This window comes from Cricetulus griseus, chromosome 2, assembly GCF_003668045.3.
Source record: "Cricetulus griseus strain 17A/GY chromosome 2, alternate assembly CriGri-PICRH-1.0, whole genome shotgun sequence".
Taxonomy (NCBI): Eukaryota; Metazoa; Chordata; class Mammalia; order Rodentia; family Cricetidae; genus Cricetulus; species Cricetulus griseus.
The window spans coordinates 310368173-310395207 of NC_048595.1; the positions used below are offsets into that span (position 1 = coordinate 310368173).

The 27035-nt window shown below is 38.1% G+C and overlaps 1 protein-coding gene across 3 annotated transcripts in view; it reads left to right on the top strand.

Annotated features, from left to right (window-relative positions):
* Ssbp2 (single stranded DNA binding protein 2) overlaps positions 1-27035 on the top strand; it is a 259016-nt gene that overhangs the window by 80132 nt on the left and 151849 nt on the right. For all 3 annotated transcript variants that reach the window (XM_035440490.1, XM_027401755.2, XM_027401753.2), the window contains exons 2-3: positions 2073-2145; positions 23240-23301. In XM_035440490.1, coding sequence (XP_035296381.1) covers positions 2073-2145; positions 23240-23301 — 135 coding nt within the window. The remainder of the gene's footprint in view (positions 1-2072; positions 2146-23239; positions 23302-27035) is intronic.

Consider the following 27035-nt stretch of genomic DNA (forward strand, 5'->3'; position numbering starts at 1 on the left):
GGGGAGCTATGGGAAGTACAGAATACCTGTATCTAATGCTGAAAGTTCCTGCTGCTGCTGTGTGTGGGCTCTTTAAGTGCAGGAATCACTGGTGTCCAGTGTATGACTTGGTTATATATTACTGGAACTTAGCCAGTCAAAATTATAATAGTAATTAATCTGTCAATAATGGAAGGAACATTCTTTTGTTTGATAGATTCAGGAAACTGAGACTCAAACTGTTTATCTTTTAATTATTATTTTTATTTTGAACACAAGAGCCATAAAAACAGATGGATAAGGTAAATTTAACTTTGGGCATGGTCAGTATAAAGGATGAACACTTTGTGAGAAACTTTAGTTGTGATTTGGAGAAACAGTTGGACCTTTCTGTTGCCACTCTACCTCTTTCCCACAAGCCCATCATGGTATCTCTGCTTCATTCTTTGTCTTTCAAATTCCTCAAACTTGGTAGACTAGCCTTCAGCCTTTGACACAGGCCCCATTTCTGCCCAGTGGGTACTGATGGGCTTTAGACCCTGGGCTTTTACAGGTCACAAGGGATTACATGAAGTTACATTTCTTCTCATGCAGCAGTAGGGTGTCTGGCTGCACTTTTGAGGCATCACAGCTATCCAGATATTCCCTTTCTCCCTTTTCAAAGTAAAATTTGCCACCATAGTTAGTGAATCATAAGATTGTGTGGCTCATGGAGAGGTATGTGGGCTGGATATGTGTGCTGAATGGCTGTTGAGAGTCACTAGAAGGAATGTTTGCTTAAACCACAGGCACATTGCAGTATGTGTATTTCCTGTGGTGTGCTCAGGGCGAGCCACACTTCCACTGTAAAGTACAGCTTTTGAAAGAAGCTGCCGTGTCCATTGTGCATGCTAAGTGGGAAGGGAGTGAAGCAGTGACCTAAGAGTGCCATCCCTTTGGAGGAAATCCATACTTTGCAATTGCGATATATACTCACTGCCACTGACATACATTTATCTGTAAGTCACTTTGTGAATGTCTACTCAATGGTACTTAGTGGTTCTCAGTAAAATATTTGTTGAGTTGAAATGGAGAAGTAATTAAATGGACAACACAACTTAATTTGCATAGGATTTCTTTTTTGTGACAGATGCTTGGTGTGTTTTCATGGGAGTGGAGAACATTATCACTTTTGCAAATGCCATCAATCTTTAATAATCAAAATTCCCTTGGCAAGGAAAGTGGTGTAGCCATACAGAATTGTGGTTATTATTACATTGCATTATTTACGGTAAACCTGGTTCAATATTGGTAAATAGACTGCAGTGGAAGCTGAACTGTTGAGAGATATCTGGGCATCTGTCCAAGATATCATTAAAATACTGCCTCAGATTCACTGGGTTTGTGAATAACACCTTAACAGCTCAACTGAAAGTGAGCCACATGGTACAGTTGAAAAATTCTGAGTCCACAAGATAAGAAGAGCAGTATAAGTGTACATGACACACTCTACGTTCTGTATTCGAGTAATAAATCTATATATAATTTTGTGTTAGCCTTTAAACTGTAAGTTCCAAAATGATTAATATGTTAACTTTAAAGTGTGCATAATACTGTGATTAGTTGTGAATTTGAATGCCTTGTAAACTAAAATATTAATTGGTCTAATAATCAAATCTAGAGATTAAGTAGAAGGTAGAAACTTCTAAACAAGTGTTAACATTGATACTGAACACATGTTTTGATCTGGGTGTATACATAGGTGGGTTAACAATATTGTCCACCAAAAAGGTCAAAAGTAATAAAATCCAGTCAATTCATCTATTTTACTAATGAAAGAAAATTTTACCTTAGAATGGGATTTATGAATTATTAATTTTTGGTTTTAAACTATTGAGTATGTTAATTATAACAAAGAAATATTTGAATAAGTGAGGTGATACAAGGAAATATGTACTTTTCTTTCTGAATATTGACACATTCTCATTGAAAGGGTGTGGGCAAAGGTTTATTTTCTTTCACTGTTAGCATATAATTGTCTTTGATGTAGAATGATGTGGATAAAACACATCTTAAATGTCCTCTTCTCAGTGAATGTCCCCTCTGTTTTCCAGGTTAGCGCTCTACGTGTATGAATATCTGCTCCATGTAGGAGCTCAGAAATCAGCCCAAACATTTTTATCAGAGGTATGTCTTAAGTGTTTTCTGCATTACATTTGCTATATAAGTGAATGAATAATATACACAATTATGATTTCAAGAGTTGTTATATAGTATGTGCTCGGGTATCATGTTGTATAATCTTTGTAGATTTTCATGGGAGCATTTGTAGTATCACAAAACACTTTTTCTGTGCAACTCGATAAAATTCTAGTAAACTTTCTAGCCATTAATTCCCTTACAAAGTTCTCTGAGCATGGCAATAATAATCAAGAAAGTAAGTTTGCTGTAAAAGCTTCTACCAGGCCCAAGGAGATGGCTCAGTTAGTTTAATCTCCAGAATGTGCATATGTCAAAGACTGATTGTGGTGGTGTGCCTTTCCATTCCCAGAACCATGAAGGTGAAGACAGGCAAATAGACCAACCAGCACAGCCTGCTCTTCAATGTTAAGGCCACAGAGAGGGTCTGTTTCAAGAACATGTAGATGAGGGCCAGTGAGATGGCTTTTTGGGTAAAAGTTCTTGTGGACATGCCTGATCACCTGATTTTGATCCCCAGGACAACATTGTGGAAGAAGAGAACAGACTCCCTCTAAGTTGTCCACTGAGCTCCATCCAAATGCCATGCACTCATAAGTCTAGTACACCTGTGCATGCTTACATATGGACGCAAGTGTGTGTATACATTAAGCTTCCTTCCTGCACCATTTCTAACAATATCTTATATTAGCATTTGTTTACAAGTTTGGTAATGTGGATTTGTTTGAATAAGAGTTGGTTGTTTTGAAACGTTTTTTGAAAATCTTATTTCAAGCTCTTGATATTCTCTCTCTCTTCCTTCACTGTTCTGGTTTGATTTTGTTGTTGGAAACAGGCTGACCTCAAACTTTCTACCAAACCTGCCTCAGCCTCCCAAGTACTGAAATTACAGGGAAGTATCTGTTCCTCTTTCATTTTTTCCAGCTCAGAATCTGAGCTTTCTTACAATAGAACTGTGCTTTTCTTCTCTAATCTACATTATGATAAGGATAATGAAGAAGTTGAATTCTGTTTTTAGTAGGCACATCGTGTACCAAATGGTATTACATTTATTATTTCCAAATCTTTTAAGAAACTTGCAGGACATATCATATTATTGCTATTTTATTAATTGGAACATTGTTTACTTGGAGTCACATGGGTTAATGAGTTAGGGATCTAGAATTCAAATTGTTTGTGCTATTTCCATTGTCATTGGTCTACATTTGTCATGTGTGCAGGAAACCCATTGCTGGTATTGTTTCACATGAGGTATAGCTTCTTGTGAGTCCTTTGATCACAAGTGTACACATTAACACACAGACCAAGGATTCAAATATATGACCCTATGGTGGCCATTCTGATTCAAACCACCACAAAATGCAAGTAAGGAAATTGAAGAAAGCACCTCCCATGTTTGTGGATGGTCTCTAACAGTATAGTTGAAAATGGCCATATTATCAAGAGCGATCTTCAGAAACAATGCAATCTCTATCAAAGTACAACAAAATTCTTCACAGAAATAGGAAGAAATGCTAAAATTCACACGAGAGCTTATAAAATTCCAGGTTACAATCTTGAGAAAAAAGAACAATGCTGGAGATATTAAAGCACCCAATTTCAAGTTATATTATAGGCCTGTGAAAACAAAAACAGCATGGAGTTGGCACCAAAAGAAATATGTAGATTCATGAAATAGAGCACCCAAAAACCAAAGCCCTAAAGCTGCAGCCACTCCTGTTTGACAACCATGTAAAAACACACACTGAGGAACAGGAAGCTTTTCAAAAAATGGTGCTGGTAAATTGATTCCATCCACAGGAAAATGAAACCAAACTCCTCTTACTCTGTGCACAGATCCATTGCAGATGTATCTGAGACCTTAATATGAGACTTGAAATGCCATAACATGGAAGTATCAGGAAATTCGATCATAGGCATAGATAAGTTTTCTGTAAAACTCCACAACTCAGGAAATAATACCCAAGAATTGTCAAATGAAATTGCATTAAATAAAAGAGCTGCTGTATTAAATATTCAAGTGAGAAGACACCATACGAACAGGAGAGATCTTGTCTATCTGTACATCCCACAGAGGATTAACATCTAGGGTATATGAAGAACTCAAAAAAATATAATACTAAAAAATTCCCAAACACCTCTACCAAAGGACAATCTCAGAAGATGAAGCACAGATGGCTATTAATAAGAAAAACTGTCTCATGCTTAGTAGTCAGGAAAATGTATGTTAGAACTACCCTGAAATGCTGTCTCACTCTTTAGTGGCTAAAGCCAAATTCTAGTGAAGATGTAGTTAAAAAACTTTGGAAATTTCCAGTCACTATGGAGACCACTATGGAAGTTTCTCATAGAACAAAATATAGACCTACCATATGACCCACTGCATATCTCCTCTGGGTCTATAAATATAGGACTCTAAGTCAGCGCACCACAGATATATTGTACATCCATGTTTATTATAGCACCATTTGTGCTATAATAGAGGGATAAATAAAGAAAATATGGTAATATGCACATTGAAATTTTATTCAGTGATAAATATATAATTTTTCTATTTTCTTGGAAAATGGACACAACTTGAGATCATCATATTGAGTAAAATAAACCAATCTGAGAAAGATAATATGTTTTCTTTCATTTGCAGATCCTAGACTTAGTGTGGGTTACATAAAAGTGAACACACACACACACACACACACACACACACACACACACACACCATGGAAGCAGAAGGGAGGCTGGGTAAGGGAGTAGACTAGTAGATGGGGGGGGCAGATATGGTCAAAGCACGTGATATACTTGAGAGAAATTGTTACAGTGCCCAGCACTATCTATAGTGAGTGTACACTGTCAGAGAAGAGGGGGAGAGGGAGAATATCAAAGGAGGTTTTTTTCCCTAGTCATAGATCTTTACATATAAAAACATTATGTTTATATATTTATAATTGTTCACAAATACAAAGAATACATCCTCTTAAGTGTTCTGAATTTACAAATGGGAGCTTGGGTTGTGTTTGTGGTATCAGTTTGCTGAGCACATGGTAGAGGTTTTTTTTGGTTTTCTTTAAGGGATTTGTTGATATTTTCCAATTTTTTTGTTTGTCTTTCCTCCATTTCTTTAAGGGAATTTTTCATTTTCTCTTTAAGGGCCTCAATCATCTTCATAAAATTGTTTTTAATGTCATTTTCTTTTGCTTCATCTGCAATGGGATGTTCAGGTCTTGTTGCTATGGGACCACTAGTGGTGCTGTATAGTTCTTTGTGTTGTTGAGTGTATTCTTACCTTGTTGTCTACCCATCTCTTTCTCTAATCACTAAAGGTGGAACCTGTACTTCATGAGGTCCCTCTTCCTCCAATTGGTGCAGTTGGGGGCTGTGGATCCATTGAATGCTGCTTCATGTACAGGCAGGGCTGAGCCTCCTGTGGTCTCTAACCCTCACCCTCACTCTCCTAACCGTCCTCCAGGTATAGATGGGCTGAAGGCTCAGATGGTCTCTTATCTCGGTGTAGACAGGGCCACGACTCTGATGATGGCTCCAGGCGGAGGCTCAGGTGATTGGACAGTTTTTGGTTGTCTTTGCTGTTGTTCTGGCCTGCCTTGGAGCTGGCATTGTCTCACGGCACACCCAGAAGCACTTTTTAAGATAGTGTCTGGAAGCTGCTGCTGTCAGTGCTTCTGGGCCTCTCACTTGGCCACTGACTCTTTCTCTCTCCCTCTCCCTGCTTCTGGGTCTCGCTTGGCTGCTGACACTCTCTCCCTCTCCCAGTTCTAGAGTTCTTAATAATTTCAGTTGGTTATAATTCAGTACCTTTCTTTTTATTCTCTCACATTGTAAGTGTCTGCAATATCTAATTTCGTGTGTTTGCTGTGTGTGCCATACAGCTCTGTCTGCTGGGCAGTGCTCAGAGTTGTTTACACTGCCTAAACCATTCTCTCATGTACCTAAAAACTTAGCTGTTACCATTCACAAAGAAGGCTTTCTCAGGACTCTCTGTCTTTAAGCTGTTATTGCATACTGCAGGGACCCATGCAGGAAGACCATTACATACTTCTGTAGAAAGTTTTCACACTGTCTTCTTGAGGACAGAGCTTATGGGAGTTTAAAATAAAGGAACATCATTAAGTCTGTACTTTGATATCCATGTTACCCTGTCCCTTGGCTGTAGACAAGACAGAGAGGAGACAAATGCATACATGTAGTATTTCAAGCTCTGCACCCTACTCAGTTGCTGTCACTTTTAATTTTACTTGGAACACACACCGAGCTAGAGGGTGCTCTTTGTAGAATGACTTTGTAAGCAGTTCAATTGTATATGACTGTTCATGTTATAGCAGTCTTCCCTACTCTATTCCCAGATTTTCCTCACTCAGAACTGTTACACAAGAAACAAAATAGGTAGAACAACTTAATTGGGTTGAGTCTTCTGATAAAGAAATAGTTCAGTCCAATGTTTTCATTCAGGATCAATGCAAAGTAGCATTCTTCATATTTTCCAGTTATCCTTTAGGCTCAATGAGGTTATAAATGACTGCAATGATGTTCTTAGTCAAGATTACTGTGCTGGACCGTTTCTACCACTTACATGGGCTGGTGGTTATAGCTGAAGCTGTGGGAAGGGCAGTCTGAACTTCCGATGACATTTGGACAAGCAAGTAGTGTTTTTTTCTCATCAGCCCAATACTCATATGGGCTTAATCTTTGAAAAAGTGCTCCTGATCTAAGCTATCAGAAATCGGACTGCTCCTGATGGCTTTGTGGTTGTTCAGAAGAGTGAAGACCATAATTACATTAGACAAGTCCTTTTCCTTTCCTTTTTTATTGTAAAATAAAATATAATAAGATAAAATAAAAACTAGCACACTGGATAGGATAAAACAAGCAGAAGGAAAAGAGCACAAGAAACAGAGATAGATGCAGAGACCCACTCATTCACACACTCAGGAACTCCATTCTTTTTTCCTTTTCTAAATGAAACTGAAAACACTGGATTAACAGTAGTGGTCAAACTATTCTCTATCTATGTTGCAATAACGAGTTCAGTGTTACTTTTGACATATGATAAATTTTAATCACTGCCCCAAACCTAAATACAGTTTGGGTAGCTTTCTACTTCTTTACTTAAGATGCTCTTTAGGGATAGTGTCAGCACAGTCCTATTCTGTTTTGTCTTCGTGTCCAGTAAAATTCAGCTACAAGAGAGTATTCAGAAACTTTTCAATTATAGGTCAGCTTTAATGCTTTGTACTCATTGCTAGTTGTGTTATTCTTGTTATATTATTCCCATATATAGAAAGAATTCCTGTTGGTTTTTGAAATTTTTATAATATTCATGTTTGGAAATGAGGCTGGATGTTCTTAACAGACATAACTAGGAATTAAAATGCTAGCTAAGGTGTAGTGATGCATGCCTTTAATCCCAGCACTTGGAAGGCAGAGGAGGGTGGATATCTGAGTTTGAGGCCAGTTTGGGTTTCAGAGTGAGTTATAGGACAGTCAGGGCCACAGAGAAACCCTATCTGGAGGGGGAAAAAAGGTAAAGAAATAAAATTATACTTGCTAGCCAATTTCTTGAGCTTTAATTTGAAGGTCATATAGTCCACTCTGTAAGTTGTCTTTAAACCAAATGTCTTGAGTTGCTCCACATCTTAGCTGATTTTCTTAATTATGAAAGAAGATAATACTACAGATTTGCACAGGGCTTTCCATGGATTAGTATATATAAGTTGTAAAGAACAGTGTCTGAAAGGTCACATCCGAAGTGTTGCTTTTTATACTTGTGACCAGTAAATTTTTTTCCATTTTTTGTAATTTCAGTGTTTTCTTTTTCTTTTCTATTTTCGTGTACTTTTGGGGCACAGTAGTAAATATACATCTTATGTGTACATGGATGTGTCACATGTCTGTCACTTGGATGGACTATAATAATCTGGCTTTTGGTGTGACACTTTGTAGTAAAATGTCTCCAGCCCCAAGCCTGAATGTTGTAGGCTCTCTTAAGTCTTCCCTGTCACCAGTGAGCCTTCATAGAGGAATATTGAGTTCTCTTGCTGCACTTCCTTGTTTCTTTTGAGCATTACAATGTGTTCTGCTGTTCCATCAGCTCATCCCTTCTCCATGCCCAAGGTTTTATTCCCTGTATCGTTTCTAAGCTCTATTAACTTACTGCTCTTGAGTGTAAGAGATTCTCATGGAAGGTCAAAGAATAGTGGGAAAAGAGTAAGGATTTTATGGACAGTAACATTGATTAGACATAGCTGATACTGGTTGTGTTTTGTGTTTCTCTTGCCACAGATAATTTCCTGCCAGCTGCTGTCTTGAGGCTGCAATGTGCCTTTTGACTTGTTGAATCCTTGCAATTTTCCATATTGTCCTGAAAAGAAAAATCCCCCAGACATCCTGAATTTCTTGTTGAGATATAATTTGTAACTTTTAAAGTTTTTGTTGTATATATTACTGAAAATTCTTTCCTTTCATAACCTAATGACCTTTAGAATAAGAACAACAACAAAAAAAACAGCAAAGAACCATTGAGGAGTTTCCCCAATAAAAATTATACACACACACACATACACACACACACACACACACACACACACACACACACACACACACACACACATATGTATGTATACACACATAAGTTTTTTTGTTTTTTTTTTTTTTGTTGTTTTTTATCTTCCTACCTTCTAAAGCAAAACAGTGCTGTCCGATGAGACTGCTTATGGAAGGCTGCCAGTTTGGACTATTTGGTAAAGCTCCCAGCAGTCACATGTGACTGTGGAATACTTGAAATGTGTTGGGGACAACTGGGAAATGTTCAGCTAACTTAATTTAAATTCGGTGCCATATGTGAATAGAACAAGATAGTTTTAGATTATTCATTTCAAAGCAGTCAGATTTTCCTTTTGTTAAATTTCTTTTGTTTCAACTTTTAAGTATTTTTATTTCAGTTCTACTTATTTACATTTATTTTGATATGTGCACATATACTTTAGAGATTAGTGGGAACAGTATATTCTTTCTAGATTAGAAGTCTCAGGCAATTTGAGAATGAATTGGATACTCCTGGTTGTCATTCAAAAATGTGAAAGAATTTAAGAAAACAGAAAAGTTTAAGGACCATGAGCTTGAGACCTATTAGTGCACTTCTTAAGGGGCTTGAAGGGGCTTCAGTCTGCTAAAAAGGTGCCATGCTGACAAGACGAGAGCTTCAGAGAAGGTGGTATTGACAGGGCTGTGCATATGGATCAGCTAGTACAGTGCTTATTACACAGACGAGGACCAGAGTTTATACCCTAGTTTCGATGCATGACAAAAAGCTGGGTTCAGCAGAACCACCTGTATCCCAGTGCTTGGGACTTGATGGTCAGCTAGGGTAGTCAATTAGTTAACTCTGGGCTCAGTCAGAGACCTTATCTGAGAAATACATGGAGGACAATTTCAAGGAAAACCACAATACTGACCTCTTTTACACACACACACACACACACACACACACACACACACACACACACCCTACACCTATCCTTATTCATAGGTGTTGCTGATGTCCAGAATTGCCAATTGCTTTACTTTTGGAGCCACAGGCCTGCCTGTTCTTGATGTCCTGCTAGCATCTCCTGAAGGCAGAGCTCAGCAGAAAGCTAGCCAAAAGCAAGAGGCTAAGAAATGAAATGTCATTTCCAGAATCCCATCTCTAAATACAGAATGGTATATATAGGAAGGTGGAACTGGAACTGGAACATAGGTAAACTGAGTACCAGTATGCTTGGAGGGTGTTTATTTATTTTGTTGTTGTTGGCTTGTTTTTAGTTTTAGTTTTTGAGACTGAGTCTTGCCAGCATCCCTGGCTGGCCTCGTATGTGCCATGTAGCTGAGGTGGGCCTCAAACTCCTAGAAATTCTCCTGTTTTAGTCAACTGAGTGCTGGGTTTATAGATGTGAGCCACCATGCTTGGCAAGTACCAATATAACTAGTCAGATGTATGCAAAAATAAAAAGTTAAATATATGCACATCTATTTTTTGTTTGTTGACACCTATTTTTTTAATTTTTTTAATTACTACTCATATTTACATATCCATCCCCCCATTCCCTCACCCTCCCATCCTCCCATGTTCCCCAACCCCCAACCCATTCCCCAACTCCTCCCCAGGGATAGTAAAGCCCTCAACCAGGGACCGTCAAAATCTGTCATATCGTTTGGGGGAGGGCCTAAGCCCTCCTTGCTATATCTGGGCTGCAATAGTATCCCTCCACAGGGAATGAGCTCCCAAAGTCCATTTGTGCTCTAGGGTTAAAGACTGGCTCCACTGTTAGAGGTCCCATAGACTGTCTTGGCCTCCTAGCTGGCACACATTCAGAGGGCTTGTTTCAGTCCATTGCTGTTTCCACAGCTTTTGACTAGGGTCTCTATTCTATCAGTAGGTCAGTCAGGTCCACTGTTTCTGCAGGTCTCTCCATCCCCATCTTGGCTCCTTTGCTCATCCCTCCTCCCTCTCCACAACTGGATTCCAGTAATATGGTTCAGTGCTTAGCTGTGGGAGCCCGTCTCCACTTCGAACAGCTACTGGATGAAAGCTCTAGGAATGGTAACCAAGGTAGATACAAATCTCATTATAAGGGAAGGGCATCAATAGCATTTTTTTCACCACTGCTTGGATTCTTAGTTGGGGTCATCCCTGTGGATCCCCTAACATTTCTCCTGTGCCAGACCTCTCTCCATATCTGTACTGTCTCCCTCTATCAGGGCATCTCCTATCTTGCCCTCCTCTCTTCCTCCCCTGTCTCAGTCCTCTTGTTCTCCTCCCCCCACCCCTACTTACCCTCCCACCTTCTTCATCTCCACCCCTGTCCTGTGCTCCCACTTTGTTCAGAGGTTCTTGTCCCCCTCCCCTTCTTCGAGGGACTATGCAGTCTTCTCTTGGGGTCCTCCTTGTTTCCTAGCTCTTCTGGCACTGTGGATTGTAGACTGGTAATCATTTGTTCTATGTCTAAAAATCAAAAATGAGTGAGTACATACCATGTTTATCCTTTTGTGATTGGGTTACCTCACTCAGGATGGTTTCTTCTAGTTCGATCCATTTGCCTGCAAATTTCAAGATTCCATTTTTTTTTTCCTGCTGAGTAGTACTCCATTGTGTAAATGTACCACATTTTCTCTATCCATTCTTCAGTTGAGGGGCATCTAGGTTGCTTTCAGGTTCTGGCTATTACAAATAATGCTGCTATGAACATAGTTATGAATGTTCATTCTTTGGATATATGCCCAAGAGAGGAATTGCTGGATCTTGAGGTAGACTGATTCCCATTTTCCTGAGAAACCACCATACTGATTTCCAAGTGGTTGTATAAGTTTGCACTCCCACCAGCAATGGAGAAGTGTTCCTCTTTCTCCACGTCCTCTCCAGCATAGACTGTCATTGGTGTTACTGACTTTAGCCATTCTGACAGGAGTAAGATGGTATCTCAGAGTGGTTGTGAGCTGCATTTCCCTGATGGCAAAGGATGTTGAGCACTTTCTCAAGTGTCTTTCAGCCATTTTGGATTCCTCTGTTGAGAATTCGCTATTTAATTCTGCACTCCACTTTTTAATTGCATTGTTTGGTGTTTTGGTGGCTAGCATCTTGAGTTAATTGTATATTTTAGTGATCAGCTCTCTTTCAGACGTGGAGTTGGTGAAGATCTTTTCCCATTCTGTGGGCTGGTGTTTTGTCATGCTGACTGTGTCCTTTGCTTTACAGAAGCTTCTCAGTTTCAGGAGGTCTCATTTATTAATTGTCTATCTCAATGTTTGGGCTACTGGTGTTATGTTCAGAATGTAGTCTCCTGTACCAATTTGTTCGAGGGTACCACCTACCTTATCTTCTAGGAGGTTCGGTGTGACTGAATTTATGTTGATATCTTTGATCCATTTGGACCTAAGTTTTGTGCATGGCGATAGATGTGGATCAATCTGCAATCTTCTAAATGTCCGAATTCAGTTATGCCAACACCATTTGTTGAAGATGCTTTCTTTTTTCCATTGTATAACTTTGGCTTCTTTGTCAAAAATCAGGTGTTCATAGGTGTGTGGGATTAATATCAGGTTTTTAATTCGATTCCATTGGTCTGTCCAGTTTTGTGCCAATACCAAACTGTTTTCAGGTCTATGGCTCTATAATAGAGCTTGAAGTCAGGGATGGTGATGCCTCTGGAAGTTCCTGTATTGTACAGGGTTGTTTTGGCTATCCTGGGTTTTTTTTTTTCCATATGAAAATGAGAACTGTTCTTTCAAGGTCTGTGAAGAATTGTGTTGGGATTTTGATGGGAATTGCATTGAATCTGTAGATTGCTTTTGGCAAGTTTGGCATTTTTACTATGTTGATCCTACCTATCCAAGAGCATGAGAGATCTTTCCATTTTCTGGTATTTTTTTTAATTTCTTTCTTTAAAGACTCAAAGTTCTTACTATACATGTCTTTCTTGTTTTTGTTTAGTGTTACTCCAAGATATTTTATGTTGTTAGTTGCTATTGTAAAGGGTAATTTTCTGACTTCTTTCTCAATGCATTTATCATCTGTATATAGCAGGCCTACTGATTTTTTTGAGTTAATCTTGAATCCTGCCACTTTGCTGAAGGTGTTTATCAGCTATAATAGTTCCCTGGTAGAGTTTTTTGGGCCACTTATGTAAACTATCATATCATCTGCAAATAGTGAAAGTTTGACTTCTTTCCAATTTGTATCTGCTTGATCTTCTTTTGTTGTCTTATTGCTCTAGCTAGAACTTCAAGGACAATATTGAAGAGATATGGAGAGAGTGGACAGCCTTGTCTTTTTCCTGATTTTAGAGAAATCGCTTTGAGTTTCTCTCCATTTAGTTTGATGTTGGCTGTTGGTTTGCTGTATATTGCTTTTATCATGTTTAGGTATGTTCCTGTTATTCCTGATCTCTCCAAGACCTTTATCATGAAGGGATGTTGGATTTTGTCAAAGACTTTTTCAGCATCTAGTGAGATGATCGTGTGTTTTTTTTTTTTTTTCAGTTTGTTTATATGGTGAATTACATTAATGGATTTTTGTATGTTGAACCATGCCTGCATTCCTGGGATAAAGCCAACTTGATCATAGTGGATGATTTCTCTGATGTGTTTTTGGACTCAATTTGCCAGTATTTGTTGAATATTTTTGCATTGATGTTCATGAGGGATATTGGCCTGTAGTTCTCTTTTTTTGTTGTGTCTTTGTGAGGCTTGGGTACCAAGGTAATTGTAGCCTCATAGAAAGAGCTTGGCAATGTTCGTTCTGCTGCTATTGTGTGGAACAATTTGAGGTGTACTGGTATTAGTTCTTCTTTGAATTTGTGGTAGAATTCTGCACTGAAACCATCTGGCCCTGGGCTTTATTTGGTTGGTAGTCTTTTGATGACTGCTTCTATTTCATTAGTTTTATAGGTCTGTTTAAATTGCTTATCTGTTCTTGATTTAATTTTGGTAAGTGATATCTGTCCATAAAATTGTCCATTTCTTTAGATTTTCGAATTTTGTGGAGTACAGGTTTTCAAAGTATGACCTGACGATTCTGCAGATTTCCTCATTGTCCCTTGTTATGTCTCCCTTTTCATTTCTGATTTTGTTAATTAGCATGCTCTCTTTCTGCCTTTTGGTTAGTTTGGATAAAGGTTTTTCTATCTTGTTGACTTTCTCGAAGAACCTAACTCTTTGTTTCATTGAGTCTTTGTAGTGTTTTCCTAGTTTCTACTTTATTGTTTTCAGCCCTCCATTTGATTATTTCCTGGCATCTACTCCTCTGGGGAGAGTTTCCTTCCTTTTGTTCTAGAGCTTTCAGTTGCCCAGTTAATTCTCTAGTGTGACTATTCTCCAGTTTCTTCATGTGGTCACTTAGTGGTATGAACTTTCCCCTTAGCACAGCTTTGAAAGTGTCCCATAAGTTTGGTGTGTTGTGTCTTCATTCTCATTGAATTCTAGGAAGTCTTTAATTTCTTTTTTTTATTCCTTTCTTGATACAGGAATGGTGCAATTGTGCATTATTCAATTTCCATGAGTTTGTAGGGTTTCTGCAATTTGTGTTGTTGTTGAATTCTAACTTTATAGCATGGTGGTCTGATAAGATACAGAGGGTTATTCCAATTTTTTTTGTATCTGTGTAGGTTTGCTACGTTGCCGAGTATGTGGTCAATTTTAGAGAAGGTTCCATGTGGTGCTGAGAAGAATGTATATTCTTTTGTGTTCGGCTGGAATGTTCTATAGATATCTGTTAAACCCAATTGGGTCATAACTTCTGTTAGTTCTTTTGTTTCTTTGTTAAGTTTCTGTCTGGTGGTCCTATTAAGTGGTAACCAGGGTGTTGAAGTCTCCTACTATATGTGTGTGAGGTTTTATGTGTGATTTGAGCTTTAGTAATGTTTCTTTTATGAGTTTCTTTTATGAGTATTTGGGGCATAGATGTTCAGGATTGAGACTTCATCTTGATGGACTTTTCCTGTGATAAGTATGAAATACCCTTCTTTGTCTCTTTTGATTGATTTTAGTTTGAAGTCTAATTTGTTAGATATTAGAATTGCTACAACAGCTTGTTTCTTGGGCCCATTTGATTGGAAAGTCTTTTCCCAACAATTTACTCTGAGGGAAAGCCTGTCTTTGAAGTTGAGGTGTGTTTCTTGTATACAGCAGAAGGATGGATTCTGTCTTTTTATCCATTCTGTTAGCCTGTATCTTTTTTATAGGCAGGTTAAGACCATTGACATTGAGAGATATTAATGTCCATTGATTGTTGGTTCTTGTTTATTCTGGATTTATTGTTGGTGATGTCATTGTGTGTGGATTCCCCCCTCCTGTTTCTTTTCCTTTTTTGGTAAATTTGGATTATCTGTTGCCTATGATTTTTTGAGTGTAGTTATCTTCATTGCTTTCGAGTTTTGCTTCCAGTAATTTCTGTAGGGCTGGATTTGTGTATATGTATTGCTTAAATCTGGTTTTGTCATGGAATATCTTGTTTTCTCCATCTATAGTGATCGAAGCTTTGCTAGATACAATAGTCTGGGATGGTATTCATGTTCACTTAGTGTTTGTAGCACATCTATACAGGGTCTTCTGGCTTTCAAAGTTTCCATTGAGAAGTCAGGTGTAATTCGGATAAGTCTGCCTTTATATGTTACTTTGGCCTTTTTCTTTTGTTGCTCTTAATATATTTTCTTTATTCTGTAAGTTTGGTGTTTTGATTATTATGTGGTGATGGGACTTCTTTTTGAGGTCCAATCTATTTGGTGTTCTGTAAGCTTTTTGTACTTTCATAGGCATATCATTCTTTAGGTTGGGGAAATTTTCTTTTATGATTTTGTTGAATATGTTTTCTGTACCTTTGAGCTGATTTTCTTCACCTTTGTCTATACCTATTATTTTTACATTTGGTCTTTTCACGGTGTCCCATATTTCCTGGTTATTTTGTGTTAGGGATTTGTTGGACTTGAGATTTTCTTTGGTCGATGACTTTATATCCTCTAGTGAGTATTCATCACCTGAGATATTCTCTTCCATCTTTTGGATTCTATTGGTTATGCTTACATCAGTGGTTCCTGATCGTTTACCCAGCTTTTCTATTTCGAGCATCCCCTCGTTCTGTGTTTTCCTTATTGTTTCTAATTCTGCCTTGATACCATGAACTGTTTGAATTTTTTCCTTTACTTGTTTGATTGTTTTTTTTCTAGGCTTTCTTTAGATTCTTTAAGAAATTAGTTTATTTCTTGAATTTTGTGGTTTGTCTTTTTCTCCATTTCATGTAATATTTTGCTTGTTTTTTCTTCTATTTCTTTAACGGGTTTTCTTGTTTCCTCTTTAATGGTCTCTATCGTCTTCATAAGATAATTTTTAAGGTCCATCTCTTCTTCATCTTCTGTGTTGAGCATATCAGTTCTTCGTCGTTTGGAGCCCCTATTGGTCTTTCTGTTGTTGAGTGTGTTCTTATTCTGTGTCTTCCCATCCCTCAGGCGGCAGGCAGAGGTCAGAGAGCAGAGGGTGAACCAAGTGTGAGGTGTGTCTGTACTCAGGGTGGGCCTTCCAGTCTGGGCAGGTCCACTCTTGTTCAGGGGGATGCTCAGGAAGAAGCGAGCAGGGGGTGATGGGGGAAGTTGGGGGCAGAGCAGCACCCAGACTCATCTCAGGCAGCAGGGGGAGGGCAGACCGCGGAACACATATTTTTATCATATATATTGTTCACTGCTTTTATTTTTTTGTTTCTCTCATTGATTTAGAAACTTGGGTTCTGTTGACTTAAAAATGTCATAATTTTCTATTTATGGCTATAGAATATTTCATTTTGTGAAATGTTCCATGATCTATTGTATTTTATGAAGCTTACTATAGATCACCATTCAAGTTGCTTCCTGTGTTTTGCAAATACAAATAATGCTTAAATCTTTATATACATGTATATATTTCCATTAAGCATATATATGTAAAGATATAAAATGTTATACACATGGCAATTATTATTTTTATTTTTATTTTTATTTTTTTATTTATTTTGTAAAGTTATGGGAATAGGGATAGTTCTTAATTTTTAAATGGAGACTCATAAGAACCTGATGAATAGTAAATATACCCTCACCTTAGAAAAACACATAGTCTACCGGGCATTGGTGGTGCATGCCTTTAATCCCAGCACTTGGGAGGTAGAGGCAGGTGGATGTCTGTGAGTTCGAGACCAGCCTGGTCTACAAGAGCTAGTTCCAGGACAGCCTCCAAAGCCACAGAGAAACCCTGTCTCAAAAAACCAAAAAAAGAAAAAAGAAAGAAAAAAAAAAGAAAGAAAAGAAAAAAGAAAAACACATAGTCATTTTTTGCCAACTATAACCTGTTATTGATCCAGATTTAAAATCTCAGCTATAAAAACAATTGCATCAAATGGTTGAAAGGTTTCCTTTATTGTTAATATTTGTTTTCTAATGAAATGGATTGTATTTTTACATACACTCATGCGCGCACGCGCGCGCACGCGCGCGCGCACACACACACCTTCAAAGGTAATGCCATTTTTATGGGATATTTGATTTTCTTGTAAAGTAAGTTCTCTATTCAGACAACTTGACCTGACCATATTTACGAGTTGATATATAGGAACATTGGTGTAGGAGATAACGAGCATGTAACTTGTACTTATACTAATACCTATACATCAGTTAATGTGTATTTTGCTCATGTTTCAGTATTTGGTTCTTAGAAATGCTGAAGATGCTAGATTATATGACAGAGCCAGCATAGTAATAGACAGGGCCCCAAATCCAAAATATGGCAGAAGAAAAGGTTTTGAGAATTGCGTGGAAGTTATGCTTGTGTAGAGATTATAGTTGATTACATGGTCACAGGAAGAGAGGTGGATATGATATTTAAACAGGAAAAAGTGTCAGAGAAGGAAAACATATATTGGTTCTGGAACACAGAAGAAGGAAAACCCAGTAAAGATAGAAAATTGTTGGTGTAGATGTTATCCAAGCATAGAAACAAGCCTGGGGCCCACAACAAAGCACTCAGTGACCCAAAGATACCCATTTAGAAGAAATGTTTCTAAAGTGTCAGCTGACATGAGCACATTCTGGCCATTTATAAATGCCACTTACTATTAATGTATGGTAGCTAAATAACAAATGCATAAATGAATATAATCTTAAAATGGAAGTCACCCATTACCCCTTTTTAGAAGACAGTTATAAATTTGGTATGATGTATTTAATATAGACACACTAAACTGTGCACACATATACCCCCTTTGCTTTCAAACAGCGCATTCTCCTGTTGTACATATTGTTCTCCTTTCAACTTGCGGAACTAGTAGAGCTTGTCTTTTCCATGGAGATACTGCCTGTTCTTTGTAATGGCCTCATGCTGTTCTAGGAGTATAGGTATTAACATTTGAAATGACATTTGTTGTTGACATTTCTGCTTCTGATGTTCATTTCCACAATCATTTTTGCCCCTTTGTGAGAGGATTTCATTTTCTCCATAGATAAGCTCTGCACAGGCTAGTGACAGTTTAGAAGTAGCAGTGTCACTCTCTATGGGAATATTCTTGGCTTCAAGTATTTTTCATTCAGTAATGGTGAAAGAAGGCTTCTGTGTCTGGTAGATCAAAGTCCAGCTACATCTGGTACAGGTCTGTAATTTGACATGGAAAAGATGAACTCTAGTCCCTTGCTAGTAAACATTGTTATCAGGCTGAAAGCAATGATATGTGTGATGTGTTTTGAGTTTCTTAAGGAATAATAAGATGTAATGCTTTAAAACACCCACTGATTACCTTCAGGTTTCTTCTGATTAAAGGCTATCAGTAAAACACATACAGGTAGCTTCTCAGAGTACATTATCTCTGAAATAGCTTCTGATTGGTTGGTTCAAGAAGGAGACTGAGTGGTGACTGGGGGCAGGGCAGCTTAGACTGTGAGTCTAATCCTACCTCCAGTGAGCCTGGCACTGCGACCCTGTGTAATTTCACTCGTTTTTAATTAAGAACAGTGGCTGTTTTATTTCATGAGCATATTATGCAAATCCAAGGTGAACTGGCATGAAATATGAGAACAATATTTTGAAAACCTTGTTATTTCTAAGATAAGGTTAATTCCAGTGCTCAGAATATTAGTGTGTTTTGGTGCACATTTGTGATCTTACACCCTTTAATGAAGTCACGAGCCTAAAGATCTGATAAGGTAAAAAGTTGAGAGTGCAACAAAAATGTTTTGGAGTAAATTAATATCTAATAGGACATCAGAGTTTTGTTTCTCATCAATATTAGCTAAGTAATATTCCTTAGTATTTATGAACCAAAGAATATGAGTGACTGGAATGATCAGATACAAGGAGACAAGAATGCTCATTTTCTAAATTCAAATTAAATTCAAATTTAAATTCAAATTAAAATATACCTTATGTTTATATGATACGTTGTGTTTATTGTTCATATCTATCCTTCCTAACTTCATTGATTACCCAAGTTTTTATTTAGTTTTCTTAAGATTGCTGTTATAGTTTATTTTGTTTGTATCATATTAGTTGTTTACTTGAATATTCCATTTATTTACATCTTATATACTTAAGAATTCTAGTCTAAGATAGGTACCTAAAAAGAGAAATGTGCTCAGTTCTAACCTCTGTACATTACAGTGAACTGTGGTTAGAGCCTCAACTCAAGCTGTGGGGATTCACTTCTGCTTTCCCCCTCTTCATTACATTTCTATGTACTTATCCATTATCTCTATACAAGCATCACAGAGCTGACACTATACAAGCTGTTAGCTTCATATCCTCTTTCATGGATCATGAGTCCTTTTGTCTGATTTAATCTTTCCTCACCACCTGATATTAGCCTTTCTATGTCTTCATATTAAAGGATGAATTATACCCACACTTACAGGTGTTATATTTTAGGCTATGTATGAGGCAGAACATCCATTTTTTTCTTTCTGAATTTGGTGACTTTATTTAATATTATACATTCTGAGTCCATCCATTTTCTTGCAAGTTTTGTGACTTCATTTTTTCTTTAGACCTGAATAATAATCAGTTTTATTTTTATGTGACATTTATTTTAATTGAAATAGAGTTCTGTTACTTTATCCCTTCCCTCCCCCCAGCTCCTCATAGCTACCCACCCTGGAGTCCCTCCTATGCCTTCCCCATGCTCTCACATTGAAAGACTAATTTTCTTTGTTATTTTTACAAACTCTTTATTATCCATTCATCTGTCGATAGATGTCTGCTTGTAATGTTTCCTTGCTATAGTAAATAGAGCAGTAAATAGAGATGTGCAGATATCTCTATGGAAGAAAATAGTTCTCTGGGCATACTCCCAGGAGTAGAATAAGTAGGTCATATGGCAGGTCTATTTTTAGCTTTTTGGGGAACTTCCAAACTGATACCCATAATGGCTTATTAATTTGTACTCCAACCAGCAGTGAGTAGGATTTCTTTCCCCTGTATCCTCTTCCAACACTTTTTGTAAGAGTTCTTGATGATAGCATCATGACTGCAGTGAGATGATATCTCAAAATAGTTTTGATTTGGATTTCCCTGATGACTATAGATGTTGAGTACTTTAAAAATAGTTTTTGGCCTTTTGTGGTTCTTTAAAAATTATTCATTTCATTAGCCCATTTGTTGACTGGCAGTTTTAGTTCCATGGTATTTAATTTCTGCAGGTTTTTATTTTTATTTTTATTTATTCATTTTTAAGTTAGAATGTTAACCCCAACCTGGAATGTAGCTGAAAGATTTTTCCCCCTTTCTATGGACTATTTTCTCTATTGATAGTTTTCTTTTGATACTTGGGGCTCATTCTGTGCTTATAAGGTCCTATTCACAAACTTCTTGCCTACCCCAGTGTCTTAAAAAGTATTTCCCATGTTTTCTTCTAGAAGTTTTAGCACTTTTGGTTTTAAATTGAGTCTTGAAACTTTTCTTGATCTGGTTCCTGCTTATTCATTTAGTCTCATCTCTCAGTATTACCTCTTACAACTTTTGTTTTTGCCCTCCCAATATATAAGAACTTCCTTAAGTGTGTCATACTTAGTCTTTCTCCTATATTGGTTTATAATTACCAGCACTGAGAGACTTTCCCTCTAAGCCAGACCAGAATTATAAACCCTTCCCATTAAAATACAAAGAAACCTGACTTTGTTCTCCAGTGTGATGCCAAACAATGGCCTGTATATTTTCAGTCTGAGTGATGTACACCTTAAATCATCTAGCACTCCAGCACCATAAATGTCTGTATTCTGAGCATATTGCAAAGAGAGTACCTGGTCAGGAAGCTGAGCATCTTCTAGGAGACTGCAGGGAAAGAGCATGAATGTTTAGCCTCTTCCCCCTAGCTAAAAAACCACAAGGACAGTATGTCCCAGGTGCTGTTCATCTCTACTCAAGCCTTACTGCAGAGTCCAACTATACTTAGTTCTTTCAGCTCTGAAAAGAGAAGGCTCCTCTTTCCTCTATTTTTCATGAATGCAGCTTTAACTACAACAGAAGGATTGAAAGCGTTTGTTTAGAATTCTGCCTTTTCGGAGATTTGGAAAAGTCATGTTTTACCTTTTCACTTCTGGGAGGAATCACAGGTTTTTGCTGCAATTTGCTTAGAAACAGCTTCATGGTCCATTGATGTGGCAGTGGAGGAGAATGAATGATTGGATGGTGAAGTCTGAGAATTGTCCTCAGCAGAGGCCTCTCACAAGGATGTGGTCCTCTGTCTAAATTAAGGTTACAGTTACTCAGCTTATTCCAGGAGCTTCCTTTTGAAGTCTAGCAGGACACTTATAATGCTTTTTGCAGCAATCACCTCTCCTCGTGTGCACTGAGAGGTCCCTTCTTTCTGGGTGTTATAGAAGGTTGGGGGAGATGCTGAGAGGGAAACAACTGGGCAGCCTTCCCTCCCCTCAGCATACTGGGTTAAAGCTCACCCTCCGAGGTCCCCACAGTCTGATGTCCACTCATCTCCAAGAGCAGGCTCTGCTCTGACCACCTGCTGACTTGTGTCCCCATGGGAGGAAGCTCCTCAAGGTTGGGGTCCTGTTGCAGGCTGCTCCCTTGTTATAACTATATTCTCTTCCCTGGTTGTATGTATGATATCCACGAAGGTATTTTACACTGTTCTGATTATTAAGTTTAATTTTGTTTAGTATAAACCTAAACATGTAAATATTTTGGTGTGATGTATCACTAGCTGTTTTGGTATAGGTGACAATGATGCTTTCTGTGAGAATGTTCCTCAGGGTAAAAGCAAACAGTCAACAGTTACCACCATTTCTGTACTCACTGTCTTAAGTGATTTCCCAGTTTAATCCTCTCAAAAACCTTTTTAGGTAGGTAGTTACTAGCTCGTTTTATAGATGAGAAAACAGAGGCAAATAAGATTCTTAACTATTCCCTGGATCACATTGCTAATGTTTGTGCTTCATTCTGCTTAAAAGGAATGCAATTTAAATATTCTGTCAGGAAGTGCTCTGGTGTGGTGATATCAATCAGGATTCAGACATGCTAATTAAAAACATACTAAATATATCAACAGAAAGAATGCAACACAGGCAAATAACTAAACTGTTTACTTAAAAAAGCATAGAAGGCCATTGAAATGATATATTTACATAGAATCATTCATCTCATAAGCAGTCATCAGGGCTGAAAGACCAAAGAGGTTGTGCTTTCAAAACCATGGGATTTGCATAGCTGAATTTTTGATCTCCGAGGAAAGAGTGAGCTTCCTGGTTTCAGTTACTTCAGGAGCTCAGGGTATCTTTATGACACTGTACTAACGCTCTTGGAGGAAAGGTTTCATTCAGTTGTGTTTGTGCATCTTAGGAAGAAACCAGCCTGCTTATACTAGAAACAGGTGGAGTGGGACTAGCTGTTAGCGTCACTAATTGCTGCTGGTGGAGCAACCCCGATGTTAGCAACTCTTTCCCTTTCTTCCTACTTTCATTGTCCTCCCAGAACTTGTCTGTGTTTATGAGAACTTAACAGGAAGGCAGTTAATGAATGACTAAGATAGGAAACACATTCTTAGTGTAAGTTTATTTATTTATGGTGTGTGTGTATGTATGTATGCATGTATGCATGTATGTATGTATGTATGTATGTATTTATGTATGTATGTATGCACACCAACCTATCCTGTGTGGAGAATGCATGTGCCTGGCATGCATCTAGAGGGAGAAGGCTGCCTCTGCAGTTCCCTTCAACTCCCTTTAGGCAGGTGCCTAGAAATAAACTTAGGTCACCAGATTTGCACAGAAAATGCTTTTAATGGCTGAGCCATTTCTCTGGTCATGAACCAATGGAGCATCAAGACACAAATGTTTATCACTGAAGCCATGAGAAGCAAATTCAAGACAATTATGGTGGCATCTTCTCACACACCAAATTAGTCTCCTAATCACTATGTAAAAGGAGTACTTGGAAATCCTGAACAAAGAATAACACGAAAATGATAAAGAATTTAAAATCACCTTAGCATTTTAAGTGAGAAAAACATTGCTTGGTAATATGTGTGGGGAAAAGTATTACAAGGAAAATATTTAATATTTTTTTAAATTTGTTTTAGATAAGATGGGAAAAAAACATCACATTGGGGGAGCCGCCAGGATTCTTACATTCTTGGTGGTGGTAAGTATCTTTTCATTTCATTTTTACTTGATTGATAACTGCATTCCAGTAAGCTCTTTATGACCTACTACTTCTGTTTTGTTTTTCATTGTCTGAAATTGTCACCTAAAAGGTAGCATTTCAAAACAAAAACAAAACCTCAAGACCAACATTCCTGTATTGACTTAAAGATATTACTATTGAATCAGAATGGAATTGGAGGTGGTTTGTGGACCAAGTATGCTCGTTTTCCTCCTATGGAGAGCTGCTGTAAAAGATACCATAGGGTGAAGCTCATTTTCTCATGGTTCTAGAGGACAGTAGTCCAAGATCATTGTGCCATAGTGGTTGGTTTCTAATGAGGGCTGTCCTGATGGCTCATAGACAGCATTTCCTTCCATGGTGGTGGGAGGGAAGGAAGGCAAGATATCTGTGTCTATTCTTATAAGGGAACTAATCTCATCACGAGGGTCTTACCCTTATGATGTCAGTTAAATGTAATTATTTTTCCAAAGACTCCATCTCAAAATACCATCACACAGGGAGTCAGGACTTCAATATCTGAATTCATTCCATAGCAGTTTCCTTTCTGTGTCACTGTGGCAGATGAGAACGACACTTTTCCTTGGCTCTTAGCTTACTAACTAGATATAAGATTGCTTTCTGTAAAGAGGGCTGCCAGTTGTCATGAGACTAAATTAGTAAACACGTGTTGGTATGCTAGCCCCCATTTTGTTCTTTGAAGTTCACTTCTCTTGGGATCATTGTGGGCAGGAGGTAGTGATTTGATTGGCATACTCAGCACTCGGCTAGTCATATCTTAAAATAACAGTCAACTCCTCTAACAAAGAATCCATGAACATGAATGGGATAAATCACAAATAATCAAGTACTGAAATAAATTTGTCTTTTTTTTTTTGAGATGGAAGAGCATATCCATAAGAACATGTTTCTTGATACAGTGATCATTAGGTATTGAACTGTTCAAAGGGATTTAAAAAAATTATCTTGAGGAAATGCCTTGTATTACTATTTTGTATTTCTGCCATGTAGTGGAAGCAATTTTTAGAAAAGTTTAATTTACTCATGAGGCTTTGAGCAAACATCTCTTTGCAAACCTAGTAAAATGTGTTTGTTGCATATTGTCAACAAGCTCAATAAATGACTTGTATTTATTGAGTGCCAGGCAGTATATTTGATACCATGGACACAACAGTAAATAAAACATAATATTGCTCCTTTCTTATTGATTTCAGTCTTTGGAAAAAGTACATAGTTCAATAGGCAACAAGAAATAAGTGTCTTATGGGGAATATGCAGATTACTGTATAGACATATACTATATGCATCAACTAGAGGAGTTGCTATTTAAGCTAAGGTCTTAAGTATATATAAAGAGATAACCAAAGGGATGTGGAGAGATAGAAAAGGTACATGTTTTAATAAATTATAATATTGAAAGGATCTAGAGGTCAAGGGAAGAGAAGGATTAGTTTACAGGAAGAGTTGAAGGAAGTTCAGCATATTGGAAATTGACATGATAGTGTGATTGGGGACTGGGGAGTTTGGATATTATCATAAAGACAACAGAGAAGATAAGTCTTGTAAGTAGGAGAGTAATCATGTTAGGAGTATATTCTTACATGCATCTTAGTAGTGTTACTCTCATTCTGTAGAGACTGGATGGGGCTAGAGTAAGTCCCAAGCAGCAAAGCACTGAGAGATAGACTGCAGGGAACAGTTAAGAATGGTTGTGTGAGACAAGGCATATGATAGGGAGCACGTAAAGTGAGGATGTGGCCAGTGAATTACCTGCAGGGTTTGCTGCCAAGCAAAGTTTCTTAAGCATGTGGATGCAGACATGATTGCAAGGGGACAGGTTGAACAAGGAACTTGTAGGGTCTGGTGTTTGAAGGAGAGGAAGATGAGTAAATGATGTTCCTTGTGAATAAAGAGAAAAGTGCTAAGGGGCTGGAGAGATGGCTCAGTGGTTAAGAGCACTGACTGTTCTTCCAGAGGACCTGGGTTCAATCTGCAGCACCTTCATGGAAGCTAACAGTTGCTTGTAACTCCTGCTTCAAGAGGAACTGATATGTTCTACATGCTGGAAAACACCAATACAGATAAAATGAAAAGAAGTCTGAAAAGTTTTTTTTCCGCACAGCATTCCTTCCTTCCTTCCTTCCTTCCTTCCTTCCTTCCTTCCTTCCTTCCTTTCTTTCTTTCTTTCTTTCTTTCTTTCTTTCTTTCTTTCTTCCGGTAGCACACACCTTTATTCCCAGCATTTGGGAGGCAGAGGCAGAGGCAGGCAGATCTCTGTGAGTTTGAGGCCAGTCTGGCCTACAGAGTGAATTACAGAACAGTCAGGGCTATTGCTAAGAGAAACCCTGTCTTGAAGAAAAAAATAAGAAGAGAGAGAGAGTTACAGGGGAGGTGCTCATTGTACAGAACACTTACATCATTAGTTAACATTTAAGGACAAAGAGGAAGGGGATGCTATGAAAAAGATAAAGTCCCTAAAAAGGTAGAAGGAAAACCAGTAAGGTTTGTGACAGAAAAGCCAAAATTAGGAAGGGTGTTTTAGAAATAAAAAGACAGCTTGCCGGATCGTTTGTGCTGGACAGGTAGAGTAGTAAGAGTGAATGTGTCCTCTTAGGAGTCAATGACTGACTCATGAAGATAAGTGATTAGTACTGGATTGAGACGTGACTGAGAGGTTGAGACGTGGCAAATGGTAGATATAGTGAGTCTGTTCCAAAGCTTCAGCTATGCTGAGAGGAATGGGCAACACTTGGAAGAGTATGGCCGTCCCACTGGAGAGTGTTTCGGTGCACATGGAGAGGTGTTAGTAGTTCTGGGGCTTCCATAGAGAAGTGGTGGAGAAGCAGAGGTCCATACTACAAAGGGGGTAATGAGAGGTGGAGGTCAGAGAAGAGTGTGTAATTGCACACGTATTAAAGGAAAGTTAAGTCCGTCTTGGCTGCTAGGGCACTAGAGGGGGAGCAAGGATGTTGGTAGATTTATGGTAAGACATTCAGTTCTTATTCTCATGGCTTGTTTTCTCTGCAAGTATGATATGAGACCTCTGACAAGGGTGCTGAGGGGAGAGATTGTGGTAGTATATTTAGAAGGAGAATCATTTGAAGTATTTATATATAGACCAAAGGGGATTAGCAAAGAAGAAGAGAAGGAGGGAGGGAGGGAGGGGGAGGAGAAATGAGTGAGAGATTAGAAACACACTAAAACCTTGCTAGAAACTAAGGCCCGCTAATACTGGTATGGGTAAAGTCATCATGGCACAGATAGCAGCTTTTCTGCAGCAGCAGCAATTGGTAGAACAGACATTGGATAAACTAGGCTAGCTGGGTCTTAATGTCTCTGTCTCTGCATCTCTATCAGAAGCATTACCTGTTGCCTTGGCCACTCATTTTCAACATCTTCTTTAAAGGAGGGAAACAGAAGGCCTCTTTTATGCCATGCATATTGTTTCCTTTAAATATTATTTAACCATCATGTTTTTAGCCTCTTCATGGAAGCATGTCTCACTTGAAGTTCTGTGCTACTGAACCACATTTGGTCAGTTGTGGTTGTGGGTTTCCCGTTTGTCTCTCCCACAGCAGAAACAGGTGCAGGCCTTTGTTTGAACATTGTTCCTGTAATTGGACTAACCGTTCACTACAGTTGAGCACGGTCATTGTGCTGTTTACTGAGGTTTAAGACTGGTCTATTGTATAATGTTAAAAAATCAAAATTGT